General features: G+C 42.6%; 1 protein-coding gene and 2 long non-coding RNA genes across 10 annotated transcripts in view; 2 read left to right on the plus strand and 1 right to left on the minus strand.

Moving 5' to 3' along the window:
• Window positions 1–22328, minus strand: part of LOC6501918 (neurogenic protein mastermind) — a 75362-nt gene extending 53034 nt beyond the window's left edge. The window contains exons 1-2 of one of the 4 annotated variants that reach the window (XM_032452365.2): window positions 22078–22328; window positions 20885–21149 (exon numbers count right to left, since the gene is read on the minus strand). In XM_032452365.2, the coding sequence (XP_032308256.1) occupies window positions 20885–20956 (72 nt within the window). In that variant the 5' untranslated portion in view covers window positions 20957–21149; window positions 22078–22328. Of the gene's footprint in view, window positions 1–7820; window positions 8220–20884; window positions 21150–21741 lie in introns of those variants that run through there. The other 3 variants (XM_014904177.3, XM_014904175.3, XM_014904180.3) reach the window with 3 other exon arrangements.
• Window positions 5454–12321, plus strand: LOC116655123. Of its 4 annotated transcripts, none has more exons than XR_006507751.1 (3): window positions 5454–5755; window positions 6717–6784; window positions 12197–12321. It is a non-coding gene; the product is annotated as an uncharacterized LOC116655123 (long non-coding RNA). The 4 variants fall into 4 exon arrangements; XR_006507752.1 differs by having other exon boundaries at window positions 5454–5591; window positions 5647–6784; XR_004310279.1 differs by having other exon boundaries at window positions 5454–6784.
• On the plus strand, window positions 20741–22381 carry LOC123257635. Of its 2 annotated transcripts, none has more exons than XR_006507753.1 (3): window positions 20741–20859; window positions 21492–21733; window positions 22297–22381. It is a non-coding gene; the product is annotated as an uncharacterized LOC123257635 (long non-coding RNA). The 2 variants fall into 2 exon arrangements; XR_006507754.1 differs by lacking the exon at window positions 20741–20859 and adding an exon at window positions 21190–21373.
• Window positions 22382–26014: the final 3633 nt, after the last annotated feature.

The raw sequence follows: 26014 nt of genomic DNA on the forward strand, positions 1-26014 counted from the left end.
AAAAATTGTTATGTAGTGGCATTTTTTTATTGTTGAGTATCCATTAACCGTGGATACTCTTTTGTAAATGGGCAATTCTATCCCGTTTTGGTAGGTACCTTTTTTTATGTAACAGGCTGTGGCTCCTGTATCTATCATAACATTAAGTTTTTTATTAATTTTTTTGTCAAATCGTAATATGTGTGGCAGACCTATTCTTCTCCTAAAAAATGTTCCTCTTTGATATTATTTATGCGCATTTGTTTGTTTCTAGGTTGAGCAGATGACTCAATTTGTGCGCGTTTAACTGCCTGTTCTGGTTGTTGGAATGAATTATATTGGAGGCTATTTGTAGTTTGGTATTGTTCACCATTTGGGAATACTTGGTTACTATTTTTATTTTGGATTTGGATGCTGGAGTCCACTTCCATAGGTTCGCTTCTGTTTTGGTATGTATTATTCCTTTGAGTCCAAGTATTATAACTTGGATAGGGATTATACCGAGTGTTATTGTGTTGATAGCTATTATGGTTTTGGTAGCTATTACTATTTTGGGGGTTATTTTTATTTTGGGAATTATTATTATTCTGAGGAGAACTTCTATTGTTATGCTGATAATTGGGATTTTGTCCGTTATAATTTTTGTAATTGTCGTTGGTTCTGTTCAGGCGCAATTGATTGCCCTGATTCTGACCATCAGATCTATAATATGGTTCGTTTTGGTTTCGTTGGTTATCGTTATAACGGCGCTGAGGTGCGCTAAAACGATAAGCGAACTGTGCCCTCATATGATTGCTCTCCATTTCTTGAACTCTAGCTAGAGCGTTTGGTAAGTCTGGAGGATTTAGGGAAAATAACATGCCAGAAATTGGGCCGTTTAGGCCAGTTATGAATACCCTCAAGGCATTTTGTCTATGTCTGAGGTTTGCTTCTGTAGTTATTGGATTTTCTTTTCCGTACGTCATTATGGTTTTATTTATTAAGAGGGTTAACTTTTTGTTAACCAAATTATAAAAGTCCATAACAGAAAATCTGTTTTGTGTCAGCACGCTTAATTCTTGTTCGATTATGTGGATTGGCCTCTTGTCGCTAAAGACAAAATCGAGTCTGGCCAAAATAGCGTCAAAGTTCAATACGGTTCCATGGTTTGTTAAAGCGTCATTGGCTTTGCCTACAATCTTGTTTCTTAAAATGGTTAGGGCTACAAAGTACCGACGACTTTTGCGGACATAGAGTCCCATTGCTGTTTCAGCGGCTTCTCGCCAAGCTACGTAATTGTCTAAATTTCCAGAAAATTGGGGAACGGATTTGACTATTTCTAGTGTTTCGTCGCATGGAATGGTATCGTCAATCTGTTCGATTTGGAATTCGGTCACTAAATTGGATTTGGAATCCAAGAGAGAACGTAACGTTTTTATTTCCTCATGTAGTGGTGTTAGGTTGTTAGCTATCAATCGGACAATTAGGTCTGATGTTAGTGTTTGTTCAGGTGTTTGTCGGCTTAAATTAGCGCTATGGCTAGTAGATGGACCGTTTGAGTCTGTCATTTTAAAGTTTCTTAAAGCGTTTATTAATTCTTCCAGTATTAATCACTATTTAGCAAAACAGCAGGCAATTTTTTTCTTGAATTTAATTTAGTATATAATTGGTATATTATATGAAATATATATAGACATATTTTGAGACGGGGATTTATAAAAACACAATAGAGGAGGAAAAAAAAAAAGGTTACATATAAATTCAATATAGTGTCGGTGTGTAAAATAGGATTTACATTGATGTGTTTTTTATTTTTAATTATTTATTTTTTTTATAAAACTAAACAATAATCTATCTCACGTTTGTGATTTTTTTTTGGTGTTCCTCTGATGAAATTGCTTTTTTTTTTTTTTTTTCTTCCTTCCCAGTCCTTTTTCCGTTGAGTGGGGGGTCTTCTGCCGTTTTTTTTTTTTTTTTTTTTTTTTTTTTTTTTTTAAATATAGGTTTTTGGTTTTTAATTTATTTTATTTAATTTTTTTTTCACTTTTTTCGAGTTTGTTTAAGTTTTTACTTTTTATTTTTAATCTTTTTCTTTTTTATCTTCTTGTTTGTCGGGGTTGTTTGTTGTGTTTGTGTGTTTTTTTTTTTTTTTTTTTTTTTTGTAATTTTATTTTAGTTAATTTTTTCACTTTGTTCGTTTGATTCTTTACTTTTTTGGTGGTTCAAAATTTATTCATTTGTATATTTTGTTTTTGTTCTCTTTTGTGTCACTTTTTTCTTGAAAAAATTCCACTTAGGGCGTTGAGGGTTAATTTTTTTCACTTTTTTGAGTTCGTTTGATTTTTCACTTTTTGGTGGTTCAAAATTTATTTAGTTTGTATATTTTGTTTTTGTTCTCCTTTTGTGTCACTTTTTTCTTGAAAAATTCCACTTTGGGTGTTGAGGTTATTCTAGTTATTACCGGTACGTGATATAAGTTTTTTTACATAGAAACCTTTATTTTTCAGGTCTATGATTTTTATTTGAGGCACTCGCGAATATCTTTTTTTAATCGATATTTTTAATTAACGCGTGCCCCACGTTGGGCGCCAATTATAATCACGACGGGTTTTAACTTTTAAAAAAATATATATTTAAACTTTATTAGGTTTCATTCCGATCTTAAGTCTAACAAGGCATTATATCTTAACCTAAGCTAGATTCCGACTGACCAGGCTTGAGCTGATTCTTTTCCTTCTTGGTTCGGGATCTTCCCGAAGTATATTACGAATTGAATTCCGAAGAGAATTTCCCGAATGGGATTGCTGTGATCAGCATGGAAAATTTGGGTATCAATACGGATGCTTAAAAAGGGGAGCCGCAGTGGCGTGATTCTAGCGGATGTTTAGTCTAATGTTGTTTTTGCCGTGGCCGGCTCAATAGGGGGAATTTGTTTATTTCATTTCTCAAGCTTGGTCTTCCGTTAGGGTGCTAGATGCGAGTGTGGGAATGTTTATATTATAAAGACTCAAAAGAGCTTGGTGGCAAGTGCCCAAATAATTGTTTATAATATTCATATAAAATATGGCTTAAACTTCTAGTTAATTTACATACATATGTACATATACACACCCTAGCCGTCGGAGCCAGCCAGCCAGCCAGCCAGCCAACCAACCAACCAGCCAGCCACCAGGCCCACGCCCCTGCCTCGAATAAAATTGCATTGGAATATCGGCGAGATCCCCAGAGCTGGAAAATTTCTGTAGCTGTCTGTGTGTGCGGATTTTTTCGGGCGAAAGGTAGCAACGGCAAAGCTCAACCGAAAGTACAATATAAAAAATGGGGAAAAAACTAAAACACAAACAGAAAAGCTCCCAGAAATGGGTGAGTAAATACATATGTCAGACAATTCAAAATTCAAGCAAGTAGTAAAAGGTGTGAAACTTAAAGACAAAACGATAAAAAAGGCATTGAGTACTTCCTCAAATTAAATCAAATGTCGAATAAATGAAATGCCTTGGGCTACCTCGACTCACATATTATTTGTTCATTAATGTAATTCAAAAAATAATACACACAATCCTCAATTGTCAGATACAAGGCTTTTTTCAAGCAAGCTCAAGTTTTTAATGATTAATACAGTTTGGTGGCAACCCTTTTCGTGCGAACGAGTACCATGTCATCCAATCGAAATTGTGCATAATGCCGCCTTCCATTTAATCAGCGAGTGCCATACTAAAAATTATGGACCCCCGAGAGCTTTAATGCCAAGATGGGGAAAATAAAGCAAACAAACAAGAGCGAAAAAAAGCAAAAAAGAGAGAAAAAAAAGGTAAAGTTTGCATAGAGTTCGCACATCAAACATGCGAGCACCTTGCAACAAGTTTGAAGCCTTCTAAAAATAAAACAAACCAACACCGAGCTACAGGACTACAGACTAAGGACAGAGAAAGCTATACTGCCTCTTTCTTTCCCTTTTTCTGTTTTTGGTTCTCTGTGGTTCGTATTTTTTCACCACTCTCTCGTCCAAGAAGCCAAAATAAGAAAAATGTGATACGACAGTGATTACGCGATTTTCCATAATAAATGTGTGGTAAAAGCGACCTTCCGGTTATGGCAGCACACAGATACAGTTATTCCAACACACAGATACATGAACACTTGTTCGGCTTGCCGACAACGAAAATCAACAACACGACGACCTTTCTTTGCTGCTTATGCTCTCTTGTTCTCTCTCTCGTTCTCTTTCTCTCGTGGGGCTAACCCCATCGTCTCACCCATCCAACGGTGCTCTTTCAGACTCCATTCCCCCCAACCCACACACACATACACACCCGTACTCTGGCTCCCCGAATCTCTTTCTAGCCGGCAACGTAGCGGAAAATGTCGGTAAGCAGTGCAACCGGTTTATTTTTTTTTACTGGCTTGCACATGGAGAAAAGGGAAAGGGTCAGATAAGCACAGTGGGTTGCCTTAGAAAAACATAGCATACTTTTTGGGACACTGAATGTAGCTGAACTCCAATATAAGGATTCTTTTAAGTAATTTGGCTATCCAGTTGACACCTCCGCAACTAAAAAACTATTTCTGAGTGCTACTCATAACAGTCTTAGGAGTGTGCCTCAGTCTTCGATCTACTTAGGTCCATCTCTTGTTTATTTAGGTATTAGTTAGAAATATTATTCAGATATTAGTTTCAGCAACAGAAATCGGCCGACTGAACCATAGTGCGGTGCATAGCTATGGCTCATTTTACTAGGCTAATCATGTGTTCTGGTTTTTGGATTTGTGTGAGAGAATTTGCTGACAGCCCGTGTGTGTCGGCTTCTGTCATTTTGCGAATGCGAACGTGTTCGTGCGTGTTCATTCAACACTCCACACTCGGCGGCAGTCAGTCCTCGACTCAACGGTTTAAGCTTTGGGGTCGCGCGCACACGGAGAGCTTTGCAATTTTGTCGGCCTGCCTCGTTATACTTTTTCGTTTTTGTTTGCGTTTTTTCATCTCTTTCCGTTTTACTCGTCGATTTTCAGTACCCTCTAACGGGGGTATATCCATTTGTTACCTTCTAGAACCTAATCAAGAGGTAATTGTATGGTGACGATGCATTTTTTCATAGCAATGTGGGATTTATGATAATTAATCCTTTTCAAATTGACACAGCTTAGAGGGTATCATCTCGTCGGTCTATTTCGCCATTGTGTGATGTGGGCTGTATAGGAAACACTTCACACGCCGCTTTTTGCCTGGGCCACAAGCCGAACACTTGACTGTTGAGTGGCTGTTGTTTTTGTATCTTTAGCTGTTTTATACGTGTTGTATGTATAGCTGTTGTTGTTGGTAAAATGTTGGGGTTCGTTGCCCATCGCTACTGCCTCTGGTGCTGCTGCTGCGCTGCTATGTTTGGTGTAGAGGGTCCGTATATCTGTATAGTTGTATACCAGTGTAGCTGCCCCTGTATAAGTATCTGTATCTGAATCCGTATCTGTATGCGTAGCTGTTGCTGCCCTGCCAGTTGGCCGCATGTTATCACTTCAGTTGGCTGCAAGGCGCGACGCTTGCACGTTCTGTTTGCCAGAAGTCTGCCAGATTGCTATATATATAGTTGCTGCCGCCGTAGGAGTAGGAAATCGGAATCGGGGGGATATATTGCTAGGTAATCGGTTTGAGTTCATTTTCATTTAAACGGAATTAAATATGATGAAATCAAGGCGAGAGCCAGAGAGAGGCGAAGCGAGAGCCAGCAGCTGTCGAGTGGTGAGGTTTGTTGGGTTCAGATACAAATACACACAACCATACGAGTTCTGTGATATGGTGAAGGTGAGTGCGACGACCGTTGCTAAGAATTTCAGACCCGTCTGTCGCTGTTTTTTCTCGATCTGCCGTCCGTTGCTGTTTTACATTTTTGCATTCTTTTGAAGAGGCATTTGTAATCCATATAATAAATAAATAATTGGAGGGATGGGTTGAGTGCGGTTTCGTATTGTGTAGTTGGCTAGTAACAAAATCTCATCGAAATCGAGATTCGATATTCGAGGGAAAGAACAGGCGCGCAGCAATCGCCAGCAGCCACACAAGTTAAAGAGAGTGTCGTTGCTTTGCCCGAGACCAGTGCCAGCGAGAGAGCAGTGGGAGCAGCTAGCTGGGGAGCGCCAGAAAAAAAAATCGATAAACTTGAAGCTGCTGATAGTAGCAGGAGAAACAAAAAAAAAGCCGACAAACAACCACCGCTGAGAATAGAAAAAGGAAGTCCTCGGCAGCAGGGTCTGACTGACTGCTCTCAGCTTTGCTTAGGCACTGCTCAGCAAAGCAATCGACGCCTTATGGCGTGTGGTGCTGCATCCGTGTCCGCGCTTTCTACCTGACGCGCGCGTCTAACCGCCAATTTAACAGGCAAACAGCGGGAACAACAGCCAGAGAGCATAACAGAGCGCCGGAGAACGATGTGGGATGTGGGCCAGCGAGTGGGATAGCCGGAGAGAGCATTAATTGCACAGGGTTGTCACTCTATCACGAAATACATAATACTTATTGTATTAACGAATTTTTAACGAAAAAATTAACGATTGGACAACATAAAACAAACAATATTAAAATTTCACTTTAAACTTAATTCACTTCAATCCATGGGGGTATAGGTTTGAGGTTGGGGTATATTTTGTCTGTGGCTTTTAGTTAACTTTTATCCCCAAAACGATAACAAGTTTCGCCACATCCGATTACTGAACCAAATTACTCTGTATTTGTTGCACGGTGCCACCTGGAAATACTGGAACTGAAGAATGCGCGAACAAGCATTTCACCTCCACAAATAATCGTCCAATCAAAAGCACAACAATGACACTAATTGTGAGTAAAGCGACTACAAGATAAAAATATACATATGTATGCACATGTGATGATATTTTCTTTAGAAATTTCGATTGAAATTACTTTATTGGTATTTGAAGAAAGAAATCCAGAGATGGCTATGCAAAGGTTCTAATTCCTTGTTTCTGCGCTATTACTGCTGTTAATAAATCCATTTAGTGGACCTCCACTGTACTAACACAATTTTATTGGCTGTGTGGGAGCCCTCTGAGAAAAGCAAATTAGCGCCCCCCAGCGGCCACTCAAAACAATCAACACAGCCGCTCATCACTCGGTCTGTCTCGCCCTCTCGCACTTGCCCCTCCCCTCCACCCACTCTTGACAAACCACAGGCCACGTCGAGTCTCTTACCTGTATGCGAGCATAGCTACAGATTGTTGTAGTTAAAGTTCGTTGCGGTTTTTGATTTTCGTTTCGCTTGTCGCACGTTTTGTGAAATTTTATTCGAATAAAGTTGGAGTTTCTAATGGTGCTGCTGCTGACGCTGCTGTAGCTTTTAAAAATAACAACAAATCCAAGGGTGAGCGTCGCTGCAATGACGCTGCAGTCTACAGAATGTAACAGGCGCCCAGCAGCGGCAAAAAACGCCAGACAGAAGCTTAAAAAAGTCATGTGAAGTAGCGAATCAAATCGTGTGTTGCTCTGCTCTCGCTCTCGTTGGTTCGCTCTCGCGCGCATGTGTATTCTTGGGCTCTCATTTGGCATATTGAAAAGCTCAATAAAGAGAGGGAGAGTGGCGGAGAAGAGGGCCCCTATACACTTTGCTTGACTAATTATTATTTTCTGGTTGAATATGAATGGGAAATTTGTTGTGGGTCCAAGGAGACAAATTCATTTTGTTTCGGGCTATCTTGATTTAATTTGAGTGATTTTGTTACATTTTCTGGGCAGTTCTTTCATTTATGAATTCATTTGAATGGGTATTTGGAGTCATTTATGCAATAAAACATTTAGCGGAATGGTGTTTTGGTTTATTAGTCAACGTCTAAACTGTTTATATAGCTTAGTATCTCACCGATTTTCCGCCAACAATGCAGGTGCGCTGTAGTAGACCCAAATCGGTGGTGTTTCTTTTGCTTCGCATTCTTCCAGCTGGGTCTTCTGCTCTCGCGTTCAATTTTATTCGTTGGACACCCACATGACAAATTATCGATGTCCTAACTTACAAATCCTGTTTTGCTTTGTTTTTGAGCACCAAACAAAAATAAAATTAACGCAGCTTCTGCCGCTCCCGTTTTATCAAACTATGTATTTCCCCTACAGCCTTTCCGTTCCGATATTTGCACAATTTGTGTTACTTCTGCGTTCACTATTGCTTTTTCGGTTGTTTGCTCTCAAAATTCGCGACGCACCGCCGCAGAGATGAAAACCATCACTTCCGGAGGCGCTTCAAGTACTGAGGAATGTAGTAAATACGTGAGTGGGTATTGGTGTGTCTGTGAGTGCTACGCTGCCCTTGTGTGTGTGCAGCAGAAAGTGGCAGCGCAGTCGGCGTCGCAACGACGGCCATAGAAAGAAGCCAAAGCCAACGTTAAAGCACAAGAAAACAGAAAGAAGCACGCTAAATAAAAGAAAAATCGAGGGCGGGGGCGGGGCGGGCGCTGGGGAATGGAAATGGGGGGAAAATGAGTGAAAAATGCGACAGGGGTTGGCTGCAAAAGGACGGAGTGAGGTGGTAACAGAGAGGGAAAGGACCTGACTTGCCTCGAGTCGAGCAGCCTGTGTAACGTTAATGTTAATGCTAATGCCTCCCAAGTTTGGTCGCAAAATCAGCTTCTAGTGCGAGCCCAAAGGCAATAGTGTCCAACCCAATACCGCCACTAAATGATTAAGGCCCAGCATAGAGGGATAACTAGGTACTACACTAATAAAAAAAATCGTTGACATTTTTATGCTACTATCTGTATTGCTGTGGTTACTTTTTTGCGGCCTCTGGTGTCCCATTGGGGGTATGGTGTGCTCATGAGTCCATATTTACATGCTCAGTAGCGAAGCAGTGGCCCAGGCGTGTTCTTTTCGCCACACAGGGACACAGGGACTCTTTTTCGTAGGACAGTGCCAGTTTCTGTCTTGCCTCCTTCGGTCATGCTCCCCTGTCCCCTCCTGCTCTTGCCATTCAGGGGGCTCAGTGCCCCCACCTTTCTTCTTCCCTTTCTCCCGCATTTCATTTACAACTGGTTTTGTAAGCTGCGAGCAAAAAGCTAGAGCATAGATGAAAAAACTGCAACTCTGACACAGTTTGAAAAGCAGCAACATCAGCAGATGCCGATGACAACAAACGAAGCTCCCAATTGGAATCCACTTGGATGTTGCATGTCGCAGGTTGCGTGTTGCAATCGAACAGCAATCGAACCTCGATAGTCCGGATTTCAAGGGGTTCGATTGCGCTAGGTCAGCTTTTATGATTTTTTGGGGGTTCTACGCAGTTGAACTTAAGCGGAAACTTAAAGCTTGCATCATGGATTCGCAGGTTGAAGATAATGAATACGGAAGCCGTAGGAGGTTCAACAACAGCGTTCAAAAGCATGCTTTTACCTAAAAACCCCTTTGCGGTTTTGAAAACGGCTTAAAGTCTTTCCCGAAGTTGGGAGACTCTTGAAGCGCCAATTACTAAACTTAATCGGAGCTTGGCACTTCCCGAAGACTTAATTTAGCGATTCACTTCACATTGTTCAAAGTTTGCTTCTTAAACGATCCTATTGTTTTTGAATATGTTTCTCTGTTGTCGGCAATTGATATTTACCAGAAGTTTTTGGAGTATCATCGCTGAATATTCATCAACCCTTTACCCTGTAACAGTTCCACTTTCGGCATTGCCAGCCAGTTTTTCTTCTGTATGTTTTCATCTCCTTTTTGACTTTTCTGCGATGAGACTTCCGTTTTCCTTGGACATGTGTTTTTGCGAGAGGGTCCTGAACGAGAGTGTGTGAGTGCGGGGTTATGTGGGGGTGTGGGACTGAGTGGGGGCCACCGTTAGCCCGGCAACGACAGCCAACGGAACCAACTTAAAGTGGCAACTTGCGATGCGAAGCTTTGGCTTTGGCTTTGACTCCTCTCTTCGGAGAATTTCTGATGGCCCCAAAAAACGCGGCCAGAAAGAGATGGCCATTCACTTGGGCGAATAAGAGGGCCGCTGCCTTCCCCCACAATGCTGGAAAGAGACGGAGCGAGAGCGAGGCAGAGCGGAGAGCAGAGGGGGAGCGAGAGAGGTGCTGGTATCGTTAGCTGAGTTATGGACTCATAGAATTGAGCCAGCGCACAATTTTTGGTTCGTGACACAACCAACTACATCCAGCCGAATCCTGGGGGGGTTTCCATGCATACACTACTCCTGCCCGGGGCAACCGACACTTTTGGACTGATGCAAGTTAAGCAAACGCACTTGAAAACAAAATAACTCAAAAGGCGACAGGAAAATAGGTTTCCTAGGAGAGGAGGATCTGCTGCTTAAGGCGGGATGAGCATGCGAGAACTGCATCGAAAGGTTTCCCGAGCCTGCCACAGCTGACAAAGGTCAGAAAAGCCATAGAAGAGTAACATAACCACGGGCAAAGGGTAAAAAAATGGTGCCAGGAAATACGGAAATAGGGGAGTGCACAAGGCGACTGGCGAGAGGAGGGAAAAGTGGTGCCACACGCGGCGGAACTAGTAGCGGAAAGCCTCAGGAAAACTGTCAAAATTCGGCACCTACAGAAAGGGACAGCTAGTCATGTACTGCACATGTTATGCAAATGGAAATAAATCTCCCAGAACTTTGTGAAATAAAAGGGCCTGGGGAACTGCAGCTGAAGGGGTTTTATAAAAGCGGATAGCCTTAAAAAGGTACCTTTAACCTCCAACAAACCTACGACAAAATAATAATGGAGTTTTGGTCCTTTAAAAAAGTGTTTAGGATACAGAATGGACATCTGAGGCAGGATATGTTAGCGGTGCGGAAGGACAGGGTATGGCTTTAAGCAATTTGAAAAGGAAAGCCTATGTTTTGACCATTCCTATCCCACTACTATATAGCTTCTTCTATTTTGAACAATAAGTTATGCTATTAAATCAATACTTGTATATAGTCTTGCCCGGCACCATTAAAATAGGCAGAGGAAAATGCTTTCAGCAGAGCCAGCCAACCGAGGCTGGGCTCGTCATCGCATTCCCATCGTGCTAATGGGTTGGCGGCTCCCGAAAATGTTCCACCATTTTCCACCAATCCTTCGGTGACTCCCCCTGCACTGTGCGCCCCTTGTCGCCACATTCACAGTTTCGCCTAGAAACTGTGATTGAGGGCCATTGTCGTCGTTTGTTCCTTGCAGTGTCAGTGTGTGGGTTTGCCGCTGTGTGATGGTGTGTGTACTTTACCGAATGCAGCGCGCGCATCCTGCGAATGCAAGTCACGCATCTCACAGATACACCCACGCACTCACTCACCAATACAGACACACCGAGCATTTATAATCCGCCTGGGAGAGAATTATGATTTCTGGGTTAGAGCCGACGTTGTGCGTCTGTTTGTGTGTTGCATGTGGGATTAGTACAGAGGCACGCCCCCTACCCTACTGCACCGGCACCGCACTACCACCCGACAACCCGCCCACCCGAAAATGTGTGAGCAAGACTTGGCCATCAAACAATTACGGATACTTCACTTATTAGCCCCGAAACCTCTCGAATGTGTTCCCAATTTGCTGCCTGCTTCTTCGCATTGCACTTGCGATGCGATATGTGTTGCAGGATGCGAGTGTCGCAGCCCCGTCCCTCTCGCACTTGAGCCAACTGTGCCAACCATCTCATTCGCATATCGGTGCCAAACCAAAGACTTGGCCATGGGGAGCTCTGAGAGGAGTTACCTAACCATAAACTGTGACTGTGTGATTTTCAATACCCCAACACCACTGGTCTCTGGCCAATGGGTTTGGAAGCTTTGTACTTTTTGGAATATCGAGTGCGAAGGGTGAATTATTGGGTTGATTATTGGCCCAAATGATTAGGGCCTAATGGTTGGGAACTGGCTTAAATCAGCCAACCTACTGCATTATCATATTCAGAATCCTCAGACCCACATAGTAATTATTCAGAAATAAGACTCTTTGCCCAGGCACTAATCGGCACTAAACCGATATTTCTCTTTAAATATACTTCAATTTCAAATAAACATACTTTTAAACATATATACTTTAAATAGGAATGTGGTGACGATTGGAACTTTCTCATTTTTATGCGAATGTGAGGAAAAATGAGCACAGGAACCTAAGTGATTCTCCCAATTTGCTTTAGAGCAGTCAATTGTTTTGGCCAACGCTCCACCACCCATTCTGATGCATAAAAAGATGAATTAAATGACTCCTGCCAATGATTCTAAGATCGCCTTTTATTTTAATATTCATTTTGTATTATTTCCAGCCCAAACAAGATGCATTACAATGAACACAAATAGTTGGCCAAAAGGAGAGCGCAGCTGAGTACCGAAACGTAGCCCCGAAACTGTGAATATCTGAAATAAAAAACCAAAACCAATGATTGCCTAATGCCTCCTGTGTTTCACAAGCTTGGGGCAAGGGCCACTTCTTAATTTGAGTAACTCGAGTGCAGCGTTGCATTACTCGGATGGAGATGTTTCATTTTCATTGGGGAACCCCAGTGTTAGCCCTATGAACTGCAAAGCGGGGCTTAGAAGGGGGTGGTGGGAGGCGGCGGGTGCGTGGTGGTAATAGACACAAAACCACGAATCGAGGTTGTTGCTCTTCGTGGCTCTGCCGGGCTCTGTTGCGAACCTTTTGTTGTTACAGGTTCCTGGTGCTGGTTGCAAGCTGATGTTGCAACTGTAGTTGACTGATGCCTGGAAGTGGGAAAACTAAACTACAAAAGCAACAGCAAAACATTTTGCTAAATACACACTGGAAATGGCAGCCACCAACATCAGCAGCACCATCGGCATGGCATTACCATCAACCAGCTCCACTGCCCCATCACCATCACCACCACCACCATCAGCACCGCACCCCTCATCACCACTCTGGCTCGCTCTTTTCTAACTACCTTCTTTTCTCTCGCTCTCTCCCGCCGACTCTCTCCGTCTCGCAGATGCTGCATGTTGCACATTGGAAAATTAAGCCCTGAAAAGTGAGAGGAGAGGTGGCCAAGTGGGGGACCAATGGAGCTCTGTGCCCGGTCTCTTCCACTTTCCAAGGGTTTCTTTTTTGGCCGAAAAGCCCAAAGATACAAAAACCTAAACCACACACACGTTTCACGGAATAGATACTGAGGAAAGCCCGATACGTATGAAAAGGAGGTCTTGGATGGACGTGTTCTCTGGTAGAATTTAATATTGTTATTGCCAATTCATACAGTTCTCTGCTGTTGTGTACGGCTTACCCTAGAAATCGCAAATTGCTAGTTTTGGAATGGCCCAGACACTCACCTGAAAGGGAAAGAAACATCGTAAATATTAGTTGCATTATGAAGTGAGGGTGTACGCAGACTAGAGGTAAGACTATGCATAAGTAGGATAGAGGGTATTCATTCAGTCGGTGTTGGGAACTCGGCCATTAAAGAGGCTACACGCAAGCTCTGAACGTGAAATGCATCTGAGGTTGGTAGTTTTCAAACAATTCTTTCTTTATCTTTAGTCAAATAATGAGAAACATGGATACGGGAGCAAGTGAGATGGGAATAAAGTGGAAAAAGGGGAGGGCCAGGGAGAGGGGACAGATGACGCCGACAGATGGTCAAGAGGAATGTATCTGTATCTGCATCGGCGGCTGCTGCCTTTGGCCAGCGCGTGTGTGTGAGTCTGCAACATAACACAAATCAAAACTTGGCTAAAACGGGAGGCAGGCGGAGGCTGCCGTTTCTGCGGTTGCTGCAACACCAACTTTAGCAACAGCAGCCAACTAACTAAACTGAAGGCTGAGAGGCACATACATAACTAATAGATACATAAAGCCGTATCTTTTGGGTGAATGAACTGTAATGAGAATGTGAGCCTAGGCAGCAGCGAGTAACAAGAACAACAACTGGAAGCCAGCGCTGTTGTCGTCATCGCAGGCAGCAGCAACAACAAGAGCCTCATCTTCAGCCTCTGGAGGAGATGTTGAAAATCGCAACGCAAAATACTTACTCTACACCGGTGGTCAGAATCGTAGAAACCGGCGCGCCAACCGAATTGTTTTTAGTATTCATGTAATTAATATAGTTCGGAGCAGAAAATGCTTCCCCAGAATCGGTTGTTGGCCAGAAAGTGTTTGGTCAGTTGAACCTGTAAGCCAATAGTTGCTATTGTCCTGCCAGCAACTGTGCGCAGTTTCTGTGCTGCTGCCGCTTTGTGCCCTTAGTGGCTGCTGCTGCTGCTGCTGTTGTTTTTCCTGTTGTGTGGCAACCAAAAACCAAAACTGACCGACGCAACACGAACGACATAACGGGCACTGGGCAATAGGTACTCGGACACTGAACAGGCAACAACAACCGTCGACAGGTAAACTAAACAAACGAATTTGTGCTGGAACTGAACCCGAAGCCCGTTGCAGTTGGGGGACAAGTGGGGGCGAGAGGCCAGGCCAAAGAATACTGAGCTTAGCTTCCAGTTTCAGCACATATTCAAGGACAAAAACAGGCAAATTAAACAGAATATCATGCAGTCTGTCAAGAAACAGTAAAAAATTGCATATTACAAATAACTCTTGACTGGTGTTCTCGTACAAGCAGGGAGCGGGGGTGCAGTGCCACCCCAATTTGCATGGCAGAAAAAATACACATTGTAGGCGTGGCACTCGCACACTCACACAGTGGCCATGGGGAAAACACAGCCAGGACACCCTAGGAGAAGAAAGGTTCAGAAAACAGAGAGTGACTGATAGGTGAAGCGATTATGAGTGTTGTGGCACTCACTCTCAAAATAAAAATAGGGGAAATATGGCTTAAATGCACGCAACAGTGGAAATTGGGGAATGCGGCGGCAGCGGAGAAAGTAAGAAGCGGAAGCAGGGATAAATGTTGGAGAATGTGAGAGAAGGGAAGAGGGCTGCATGGCTGCATAGCTGCATTGCAAGTGCAAAGTTGCACAACAAAATTGAATTTTTAATTTGCTTGCCAGACACAGCGCCTGACACACACACACACACACGTGCAGTGCACACACACACCCAGCAAGGAAAATCGGAAAATGTTAGGAGGCAGGCGGGAAAGATGGCAAAAAGTTTGCAACATCTAGAAGAGTCTAGAAGAGTCACACACATCCGAAAGAATTGTTTAGTTTTTAAATTTGTTCCTAATAACCAAATTGGTTCAACTACCCAGTTGCACAAACTTCCTAGTTACATTAATTAAAAAATGTCATAGGTGGAAACAGAAATCTTTTTCTTCAAGTGTAGAAAGTGTAGAAGACCTGCGGTTGACGGGGCACCCGATAGTCCCAGGCTTATACCATAAAGGTATTACTCAGCCACATTCAATCAAATATAAAATCCAAAAACTTATTTTAGTAGAACTGTTTTTTATTTTAATTATTTCTCAGGAATCGAAGATAACATATTTTGCAACTCAAGCAAATGTGAAGGGGTGGAGGACCAGCCAAAGGACCCCAGAGAGTGTACATCAAGGGTGTAGAAAATCAGTGAAAGCGCGTCGCGAAAAAGTGAAAGAAGGAAATGCGATTGAGACAAAACTAACAAGGAACTTCTCCGGCAAATAAATATATACAAATAATATATATGCAGAAGAGGCGGCGGATACACACACAGGGGCTTATGCCTATGCTATGTGCCCAATACCCGATACCAGATACATATGTATCTCGCTATCTGCATCCCAATCCCATCTCCATCTCCATCTCTGGAGTCAAATCTGTATTTGTATCTGAATCTGTATCTGTGTTTGTGTGAGTGTGTGTCTGTAGATGTGTTTGTGGCTGTAGATTTTTAGTTGTAGTTGTAGTTGGAGCCAGAGCTGGAGCTGGAGCTGGAGCTGCTGTATCTGCGGGAACAGCGGGTTGGAATAACTATGTGCAAACTGCCGGGGAAATGGCTGTATGGGCAATGTTTCGATGGTGGACCACACACCCGCTCCCACCCACACACTCACCTATGACACCACCCACAGAACTACACGACCCCCCACGCCCACTTCTAAGCAATCTCCCACCTACCAACTGGTGCCGAACTGACGATTCCACTGAAGGCAGCCGCCCAAAATGCGTCGAACTGCGTTGCCATGCAGTCAGCCATCCAGCCATTCAGCCATCCAGCTAGCGAGCCACCGAACCACTGGGCGACACAGCCAAATACCCACAGCCCCCACCTACCCACACACATGCGATACAGGACCCAACACACTCGGCAGGCCGTGAGATGGAGATGAGCGCGTGAGTGCAAAAACATCGCAAGAACTCACAGTCTAGTTCCGAGCGGACACAGGTGGCATAGGCATATCAACTACATTCTCCATTAAGGGAAACCATTCACAGTTTTTAGCTCAAAACCAGGACATTGAGCAACCACATATAGCAACCCTTTGGCTGCCTTGTTCGAGTTATTGCAGTCAAGTGTTTTCGAAAGCCAACAAATTAATGGAAAGCATTTCACCCCGAATATCCTGGAAACCCTAAACCGCACTGAAACCCCCAAACCTCCTGGCCCCGAGAGCCCCGTTTCCCCACTAATGCCACTGTGAAGCCACGGCTATGGTGGCCCTAATCCGCTAATTTTCAATTGTCAAATCCTTGCGAATCTGCGTGTTGCGGACACACACATTTAAACGAATTGGAATACCCACTCGCGAATGCCTGCGTGTGTGCAGTTGGGGTTTATGTGACTGGCAAAATGTTTTGCAAACACGGAAAAGACCATCGGGGGCATCCGAGAGTGGTGGAAAATTAATTACAAAGTCGGGAGAAAAAACCCTGTTTTCATATCGCACATAATTTGGGAGTCATGTGCCCAGGAGGTCCACTATTCTTGACTTGCTTCTCGTGGACTCGTAGCTCAGTGGGCAAACGAATTCATATAAATATGTATAGCTCGCTGGTCAGAGCACTTCTCATTGTACAAAAGTTGCACACACACCCACGCAGATGCAGAATTATTGTGCCTGCATGCGTGTGCGTTGAGCTGCATATACTTAACGCATATTATATTAGTTCTGTTCCGGTCATGTGGCCATATGCTAGTCTCCAGATTTATGTACATGCCCATGCCATGCCACACACCTATGTGGCTCTAACGAGTGCGGCTCCTAATGGAAAGTGCGTTTCCATGCCCCCCGAATCGCTGGATAATTTGCATTAAAAAGTGGAATATGTTTTTCGGATTAACATAGGCGCTCGGCTTACTTACTACGATTACTACTTGACTTCTCAATTATTCCTTCTGTTTGGGGTGCCGGGCCAGCCGGGCGTATACTTAATTTTTAATTGCAATAATTGCGCATACGCCGCGTGGAACAAAGAAACATTTTATTTACGGAATACTGGACACAAACTCAGTCGGCCAAACGCTCTTTTGCGTAATATGTTGCCCTTCTAGTAGTTCTAGAAATCTTAGACCGAAAATGCTAAACAAATTGACTCATTAGATGGGACTAGCAGCGTCATCTGTCGGTGGAAAAGTGCACCTCCCCGAGTACAAAATATATTACAAAATAAAAGCAACGTAAAAGGATGATAGAGTAAGAGGTGGAGAGGAAAAAATGGAAAGCAGAAGGATAACAAAGATTTGGCTGGAAAAGTGGCAGGGAAAAGAGCCTGGAAAAAGGACAAAGACAGGGCTTTCTGGCGTGTGGAAGGGGACGTGGAGAATGGAGCATGGAGGTTGCGAGCTTGTTGGTTATGCGTGGGCAGCCCCGCCCCCTTTTTCAGCTAACGCCAACTCAAAGTATATAAAAGTGAAACATGCTGAAAATGCTTACATAAGCACAAAAAGAGGCGACTCTCAAGGGGCGTAGAAAAATGTTGGGGGCAGGAAGGGGCTTTCGGTTTTGAGTAGGTGGAAGGACGAAGCTTTTGCCCCGCCTACTGTCGCTCCCCGTCCCATGAGTGAGGGTGAGGGTGAGGGTATGTGTGGGTGTGTGTGTGTGTGCGAGAGTTGCATACATTGGCAACAACAAAAGCAAAAGCAAAAGCAACTGTAAATATTGAAAATTTCATATCCGCTGTGATGTTAACCTCACACAACCACCGTCAGATGGCGGCACCTACGAATATGACACCCCAGTACCTCCCGCCACGAGCCACCTCGCCCTCCTCCTTCCGCCCATTTGTGTCAACCAGAGAAAGAGAGAACAAATAAAATAAACCCGAGAAAAAGCATCAGCACAGCCAAAAAAATACGTATCTATGTATGTACATAGACATATATACATATATATATGTATGTATATGTATGGAAACAAGCACACATACATAATACATAGCATATTGTACTCTTGGGGGCGCCACTGAGCGGCGTTGTCGTCGCCTTTACTGCACCCCCACCGCCCCCCCACCATTCCACTCCAGTAAGGCCTACGTCCTTCTCAAAAAAGAAAAGCTATAGCTTTAAAAAAGCTTATGTACTCTTACTCTTAACTTGAAATTCACATCTAGTTTTTAGTGTTAGGGTAAGTCCCAGGATAAGAGTCCTAGTTTAGAGATAACTTAAAACTGTCATATGTATTTCTTTTAGTGTATTTCGCAGCAACTCCTTCAGAAAGGCTTAGGGCTTCAAAACAATTTAAATAATATTAATTTAACCCACATTCCCTAATCAAAGATTATTATCGCAACCCAAGAACAACATTTCAGATCACTTCTTATTCTTTCCACTCGGTCCACTCGGCTTTTCTTTCCTGCTCCGCCTCTTTCTCCGCCTTTCACCCGCAGCTCCACGACCACTCGCTCTGTAGAGGGACTGTTAAGTAACAGACGTTTGAAGCGACATCGTTAACTGCTCATTGACAGAAAAGAAAAAACTTTTGCATTTTAGGTCAGGTCGCAAAATCTATGCAGCAAAAACGACGCCTCATGACTCGTTTCTGGTTTTTTCACTTCTGCTTCTGATTCTACTGCTTTTTCTACTGCTCCACCTCCTCTTCCTCCTCCTCCTTTTCTCTCTTTAGTGTTTTCTTCTGGCGTCGTGAGCTGGCGGCGTATAATTTTCATGGCAAGTTCAATGAACTTGCGAATTTTTTCCTTCGCTTTTTTCTTCTACTAGTTTCTGTGTTGTATTTGAATTTTTTCTCCTATTTTCTTGGAGTATTCAAGCAATAAGTGGCGAAATAAGAAGAAGAATTAGAAGTGGAAACAAGACAAAAGAGAAATTAGGTTTCCTCACTAGTTTTCTTTTATGCCCCAAGCGTGCCAATTTGTGCATGAAGTTCAATTGCTGAAGATCTTGGCTTAAAGGGAAGACGGACCAGCCTAATCTCGGATTTAAAGAGCTCATCCAATTCCAATGGGATTCTATCAAGTTATCCTATGCTAAATGGATATTCCATAGTATCATAAAGTATTTTTTGCCATAACGTTTAAGATCAAAGTCACCCAAGCCCAGTTGTTCCTTTTATTCCCTCACAGTTTTGGGGCTTCCGACTCTGCTTCCAATCCACCTCGTCTTCACACTTTCTCCTAATGCCCCTCCCCTCCCCTCCCCTTCCCGCTATTTGTTTGAGATTTTCCAAACATTTTTTCGCCATTTTCTTGCAGCTCTCTTCGGGATTTTGTAGACTAACCTTAAAGCGGCTCATTTTCCGCTGCTTTACCACGGGCATCGCGCTCTCTCTCCTTCTCCCTCTGCGCTTTCCACTGTTCGCTTGCGTTTTATGTTGGGGCTAGTAAGGCTTTTTGTTTAGTTTAGCTTCATTTATTGTTGTACTTCGTGTTTCAATGTTTTATGATTAGTGTTTTAAAGGGTTTGTCTCCAGGAAAGCACTTCAAAGTATTCACAAAAAAAAATGCACACAAAAAACTAAAAATAATTGCATTTGTTGATGCTGTTCTTCGAGTTCCCCGCACTCCTACTTCCTCGGCTGCGCCACTGGGAGTGGGTACCGATTCCGATAACGATAACGCCACCGACAACAATTGCGATAACAACGACCGGGACAGCGACGCAGCAAACCGCGAATATGCAACGCGAACTGAAACCGAAACTCCATTGAAGCGTGGCAAGCGATTGAGAAAACCCGGCGGCGGCTCGGAAAACCGATTTTTCGCTCCACTCTTTGCTCGCCTACTTCGCCTCTGCTCTGCCTATCTTCTCCACGGATATATTTGTAGACGTTTCTCCTTTGTGGGCCGCCTTTGGCCTTGGGTTTTCAACGTTTGCAACGCGACTGCGGCAATAAGTACGCTGCCGCTGCGTCGGCTGCTGTCAGTGCCTGGCCACTGCCTCTGCCTCGGACGACGTCGACGTCAGTGCCGCGGCTGGCTTCCTTCTTTTTTCGGGTGCAGAAAGTTTCTGATGCTTTTGGTGGAAAACTCAGAGGCGACACAGGACTACCACGAAGTCCGACAACGAACTGTTTACAAATTTCGGCAAATGCAAAGTCGCCAAAACGCTGCTTTGTCTGCTGTCGCTGTCGCTGCCGGCGGTGGCGTTAACGCCAGCTTCCGTGGATGCTGCTTTTTTCGTTTTAGCTTTATTGTTTTTGTATTTTGTTTTACCCCTTAAGTAGCGATTTGACAATACCAAGTCCTGAGTCCCGACTGACTCCCCTTTGGCGAGTGGGAGGGTACTTATGATTTAATTTAATTTTTGCAGAGTGCGTGTTTAAAATTAAAATTTTGCAGAAAGATAAGGAAAAACATGGAAAATGAAGAAAAATAAGTTGTGACAGTGCAATAAGTGGGAACAATGGGGAGACAGCGCCCGACCTACGACCACATGGATCGTAGAGCGAACCTCTGAGAGAGCCAGCAGACGAGAGAGAGCCGGCAAAACGTCACTGTTAATAACATGCCTAAGCACTAGCCGGCTGAGCTTGTTGTTTTTGTTCTCTTTTCCGTTGCACCGACTTTCGCGGCGGCGGCGGCGTCACCGCTGACAGGAGGCCAAACAGGCCAATCAAGTACACCGAAAAAACAGACTTCGAATAAGGTAATTTGAATTGTCATGGACTTACCCTGATTCCGATAAAACGCGCCTCCAGTAACTCCTGTTTTCGTGGATTTAGCGACGTTTGAAACTGATCCATTGCGGTTAATAGTTATCGGGTATATTGTTTTTTCTTGTTTTGGTGGATTCACAGTTAGCGGTTTTACACACGGGATTGTTTCCGATGCAAGCTTTAAAGGTGTAACCTCTCTTCACCATTTGTACGGGCAACTTAACAGCGACTGCATTCGTCGGCAATAAATGCGACAAAATTCGACAGATGGCAAATTCATCTGGAAAACAAAAAACAGCGCTATTGATAATAATTTTAAGTACCTTCTGTAAACATACTAGTCTTTAGAATTTTCGGGTCCACTGTGTGTGACTAGCAGACTCTTATCTAAAAGCGTTTTCTTATCATCATAATTTTGTTGCTATTTATAGCAAACAAAATTTGAGTAAAAATCCTAGAGAAAATATTATAATACTTTGAACTTTTTTCTAGAGTTTGAAACACGTAAGCACTCTCCAGAACAGAATATGTTTCCTTTATGGACTGAATAAGGGTTAATTTTTAGACCTAATTTTTCCTCCTCGACTGTCTGTTATTTATCCCCTTCCCCTCTTTCTCTTAGCGATACTCTGCATCCTGCTTGCCTGCGCTTTGAGATCGACATCACGAGTCCAATTGGAGTGAGTGCGAGCGAGAGAGACGGAAATAGCGAAGATGCTCAAAAGAGCGACCGAAGCGAATGCAGTGTAAAAAAAGATGAAAACTAATGCAACTTTAACAAAGTTGAAAAATATATGATTGGGACTCGTCCTTTAAGCCCCTGGCAGGCACAAACTCAAACAAACACTGATAATCACACAGATTGTACGTACATTTTGTTGCTATTTTGCATTTGCCTTTTGCACCGGTATTTTTATTGCTTTTACTTTGCGTTGATTGTGTCTTTGCTTGGCTTTGCTTTGCTGTTTTTACCTTTGCTACTGTATTTGTGTTTTCGAGAGTTTTCTTTTATTTCCTTTGCCTTTTTTTATGCACACATGTCAGTTTCAGCAATTTCTGCGTGTGCCAAAGAGAGTGACATTCGCCGGTTGGGGACTCCTTCCGTTCTTCTTTTTTCCAATACAAATTAAAATTAAGTTTCGCGACCAGCGTGTGCTACAATAGTAGCAATAACAATAAAAAAAAAACGCGAACACTAACACACTCACAAAGACTTTTCACTCGCCGACTTCGCTTCGTTTTGCGAGGTTAAGTTTAGTTTACTTTGGATTTCCAATCTCTGAGGTTTTTGCTGCTGCTGCACGGGCACCATATAGTTAAGTGGCTAAGGCCATGCCAGAGGCTATATTTTGGTTATTAGCGTTTACTTTTCGCTTTTGCAATTATTTTGTCACAGCAAAAAAAAAAATTAACTTCTTTATCCACAGAGTGAGACCAAACAGCGGGTGCGCGGTATTTCCGCAGGTGGCGTTACGAAAATACTGCATGTAATGGAATTTACCAACACTGAGGAAAATATACTACATTTATATACCACTAACGGAGCGCCAAATTCAAATTGATATTCAAACTATTCATAATAATCCCGAAGTATATATAAACTCAACGTATTTTAAATTCTCAATAATTCTCTACCAATTATTAATTTGTAAGATTATATTTATTTTAGCGTTTCATTCAATATGAATGCAGAACTACTGATATGCCTTAAAATTCTAACAATTTAAATTTAAAGAAGTTAGATATTTATAATATACTTACCCTAAACCTGCCTTAAATTAAATTTATAATTACACAAAAATTTTATAAAGAAATAGGCGCCACTTATTTGAAAAATGTGGCAGCACTGAAAGGACTATCGATTAAAATATCGATAGTCCGCGCTCTAAAAAACCGGCAAGCTTTAAATTAACGATAAAAAAAATTAAGAAAAATTGATCGAAAAAGTTCCAAGATTTTGATGCAGATTGATAGGAAATTAAATCGTTTAAGGTATTCCGCTTAAGAATCGGATATATATTGGCAAAGATACAGCAATCGCTTGGGGCCATATTTTCCCTACCAGGCTTTCCCATGAGCACCCCATGAAAAAAAATTAAGAAAATGGATCGAAAATTTTGTTCCAAGATTTTGATGCAGATTGATAGGGAATGGGTCTACGAATCTTTTAAGGTATTTCGCTTAAGAATCGGATATATATTGGCAAAGATGCAGCAATCGCTTGGGGCCATATTTTCCCTTCCAGGCTTTCCCATGGGCACCCCATGAAAAAAATGAAGAAAAATGGATCAAAAATGACGTTCCCAGATTTTGATGCAGATTGATAGGGAATGGGTCTACGAATCTTTTAAGGTATTTCGCTTAAGAATCGGATATATATTGGCAAAGATACAGCAATCGCTTGGGGCCATATTTTCCATACCAAGCTTTCCAGGGCACCCCATGGAAAAAATGAAGAAAAATGGATCGAAAATGTTGTTCCCAAATTTTGATGCAGATTGATAGGGAATTGGTCTACGAATTGTTTGACGTATTCCGCTTAAGAATCGGATATATATTGGCAAAGATACAGCAATCGCTTGGGGCCATATTTTCCCTACCAGGCTTTCCCATGGGCACCCCATGAAAAAAAATTAAGAAAAATGGATCGAAAATGTTGTTCCAAGATTTTGATGCATATTGGTAGGAAATTGGTCTAAGAATCTTTTAAGGTATTCCGCTTAAGAATCGGATATATATTGGCAAAGATACAGCAATCGCTTGGGGCCATATTTTCCCTACCAGGCTTTCCCATGGGCACCCCATGAAAAAAAATTAAGAAAAATGGATCAAAAATGACGTTCCCAGATTTTGATGCAGATTGATAGGGAATCGGTCTATGAATCGTTTAAGGTATTCCGCTTAAGAATCGGATATATATTGGCAAAGATACAGCAATCGCTTGGGGCCATATTTTCCCTACCAGGCTTTCCCATGGGCACCCCATGAAAAAAATGAAGAAAAATGGATCGAAAATGTTGTTCCCAGATTTTGATACAGATTGATAGGGAATTGGTCTACGAATCGTTTGACGTATTCCGCTTAAGAATCGGATATATATTGGCAAAGATACAGCAATCGCTTGGGGCCATATTTTCCCTACCAGGCTTTCCCATGGGCACCCCATGAAAAAAAGAAGAAAAATGGATCAAAAATGACGTTCCCAGATTTTGATGCAGATTGATAGGGAATCGGTCTACGAGTCGTTTAAGATATTCCGCTTAAGAATCAGATATATATTGGCAAAGATACAGCAATCGCTCGGGGCCATATTTTCCCTACCAGGCTTTCCCATGGGCACCCCATGAAAAAAATGAAGAAAAATGGATCAAAAATGACGTTCCCAGATTTTGATGCAGATTGATAGGGAATCGGTCTATGAATCGTTTAAGGTATTCCGCTTAAGAATCGGATATATATTGGCAAAGATACAGCAATCGCTTGGGGCCATATTTTCCCTACCAGGCTTTCCCATGGGCACCCCATGAAAAAAATGAAGAAAAATGGATCGAAAATGTTGTTCCCAGATTTTGATGAAGATTGATAGGGAATCGGTCTACGAATAGTTTGACGTATTCCGCTTAAGAATCGGATATATATTGGCAAAGATACAGCAATCGCTTGGGGCCATATTTTCCCTACCAGGCTTTCCCATGGGCACCCCATGAAAAAAATGAAGAAAAATGGATCGAAAATGTTGTTCCCAGATTTTGATGCAGATTGATAGGGAATCGGTCTACGAATCGTTTGACGTATTCCGCTTAAGAATCGTATATATATTGGCAAAGATACAGCAATCGCTTGGGGCCATATTTTCCCTACCAGGCTTTCCCATGGGCACCCCATGAAAAAAATGAAGAAAAATGGATCGAAAATGTTGTTCCCAGATTTTGATACAGATTGATAGGGAATTGGTCTACGAATCGTTTGACGTATTCCGCTTAAGAATCGGATATATATTGGCAAAGATACAGCAATCGCTTGGGGCCATATTTTCCCTACCAGGCTTTCCCATGGGCACCCCATGAAAAAAATGAAGAAAAATGGATCGAAAATGTTGTTCCCAGATTTTGATGCAGATTGATAGGGAATCGGTCTACGAATCGTTTGACGTATTCCGCTTAAGAATCGTATATATATTGGCAAAGATACAGCAATCGCTTGGGGCCATATTTTCCCTACCAGGCTTTCCCATGGGCACCCCATGAAAAAAATGAAGAAAAATGGATCGAAAATGTTGTTCCCAGATTTTGATACAGATTGATAGGGAATTGGTCTACGAATCGTTTGACGTATTCCGCTTAAGAATCGGATATATATTGGCAAAGATACAGCAATCGCTTGGGGCCATATTTTCCCTACCAGGCTTTCCCATGGGCACCCCATGAAAAAAATGAAGAAAAATGGATCGAAAATGTTGTTCCAAGATTTTGATGCATATTGGTAGGAAATTGGTCTAAGAATCTTTTAAGGTATTCCGCTTAAGAATCGGATATATATTGGCAAAGATACAGCAGTCGCTTGGGGCCATATTTTCCCTTATTTTAGTTAGGTATTTTTACAGAATTTTCCAGGTTTTTCATGGCCGCCCCCTTGAATGTCTGAAAATTAATAGTAATGTTACTGGGATATCGTAATAATCAAAACTGGGAAGGGCATAAAGCGGCATTTAAATATTGGAGAGCAGAGCCAGGCACCTATTTTTTAGTTTTGGGGGAGAGGAATAAAAGAGAAAGAAAAAGAGAAAGAGGAGGACAGCCACAGCAATCACACTAACAACAACATCTGAAATAATGGGGCATAAGCAAATCGCTTGATAAAATATTTGAAATTCATTTCGCGCCGCTGCTTGGCAGCCGTTGGCATTTCGATGACAGCATTTAAAGCTATTATGTAAACTTTTTCTTAGTGTTTCTGCTAGAGGCGGGGAAAGGGGAAAGGGGCTCCCAGAAAGGTCAGCCACAAAAATAATAAAGCCCTGTCCCATATAGGCTTTGAATTGATTTTGAAGTTCCGGCCAAACCCATAATGTGGTTTTTTCGAACACCGCAGTCTCTGTTGTGTGCGCAACAAATTAAGCCCATTAACCATCTCCGTTTCGGCCAA

The sequence above is a fragment of the Drosophila ananassae genome, chromosome XR (assembly GCF_017639315.1).
Source record: "Drosophila ananassae strain 14024-0371.13 chromosome XR, ASM1763931v2, whole genome shotgun sequence".
Taxonomy (NCBI): Eukaryota; Metazoa; Arthropoda; class Insecta; order Diptera; family Drosophilidae; genus Drosophila; species Drosophila ananassae.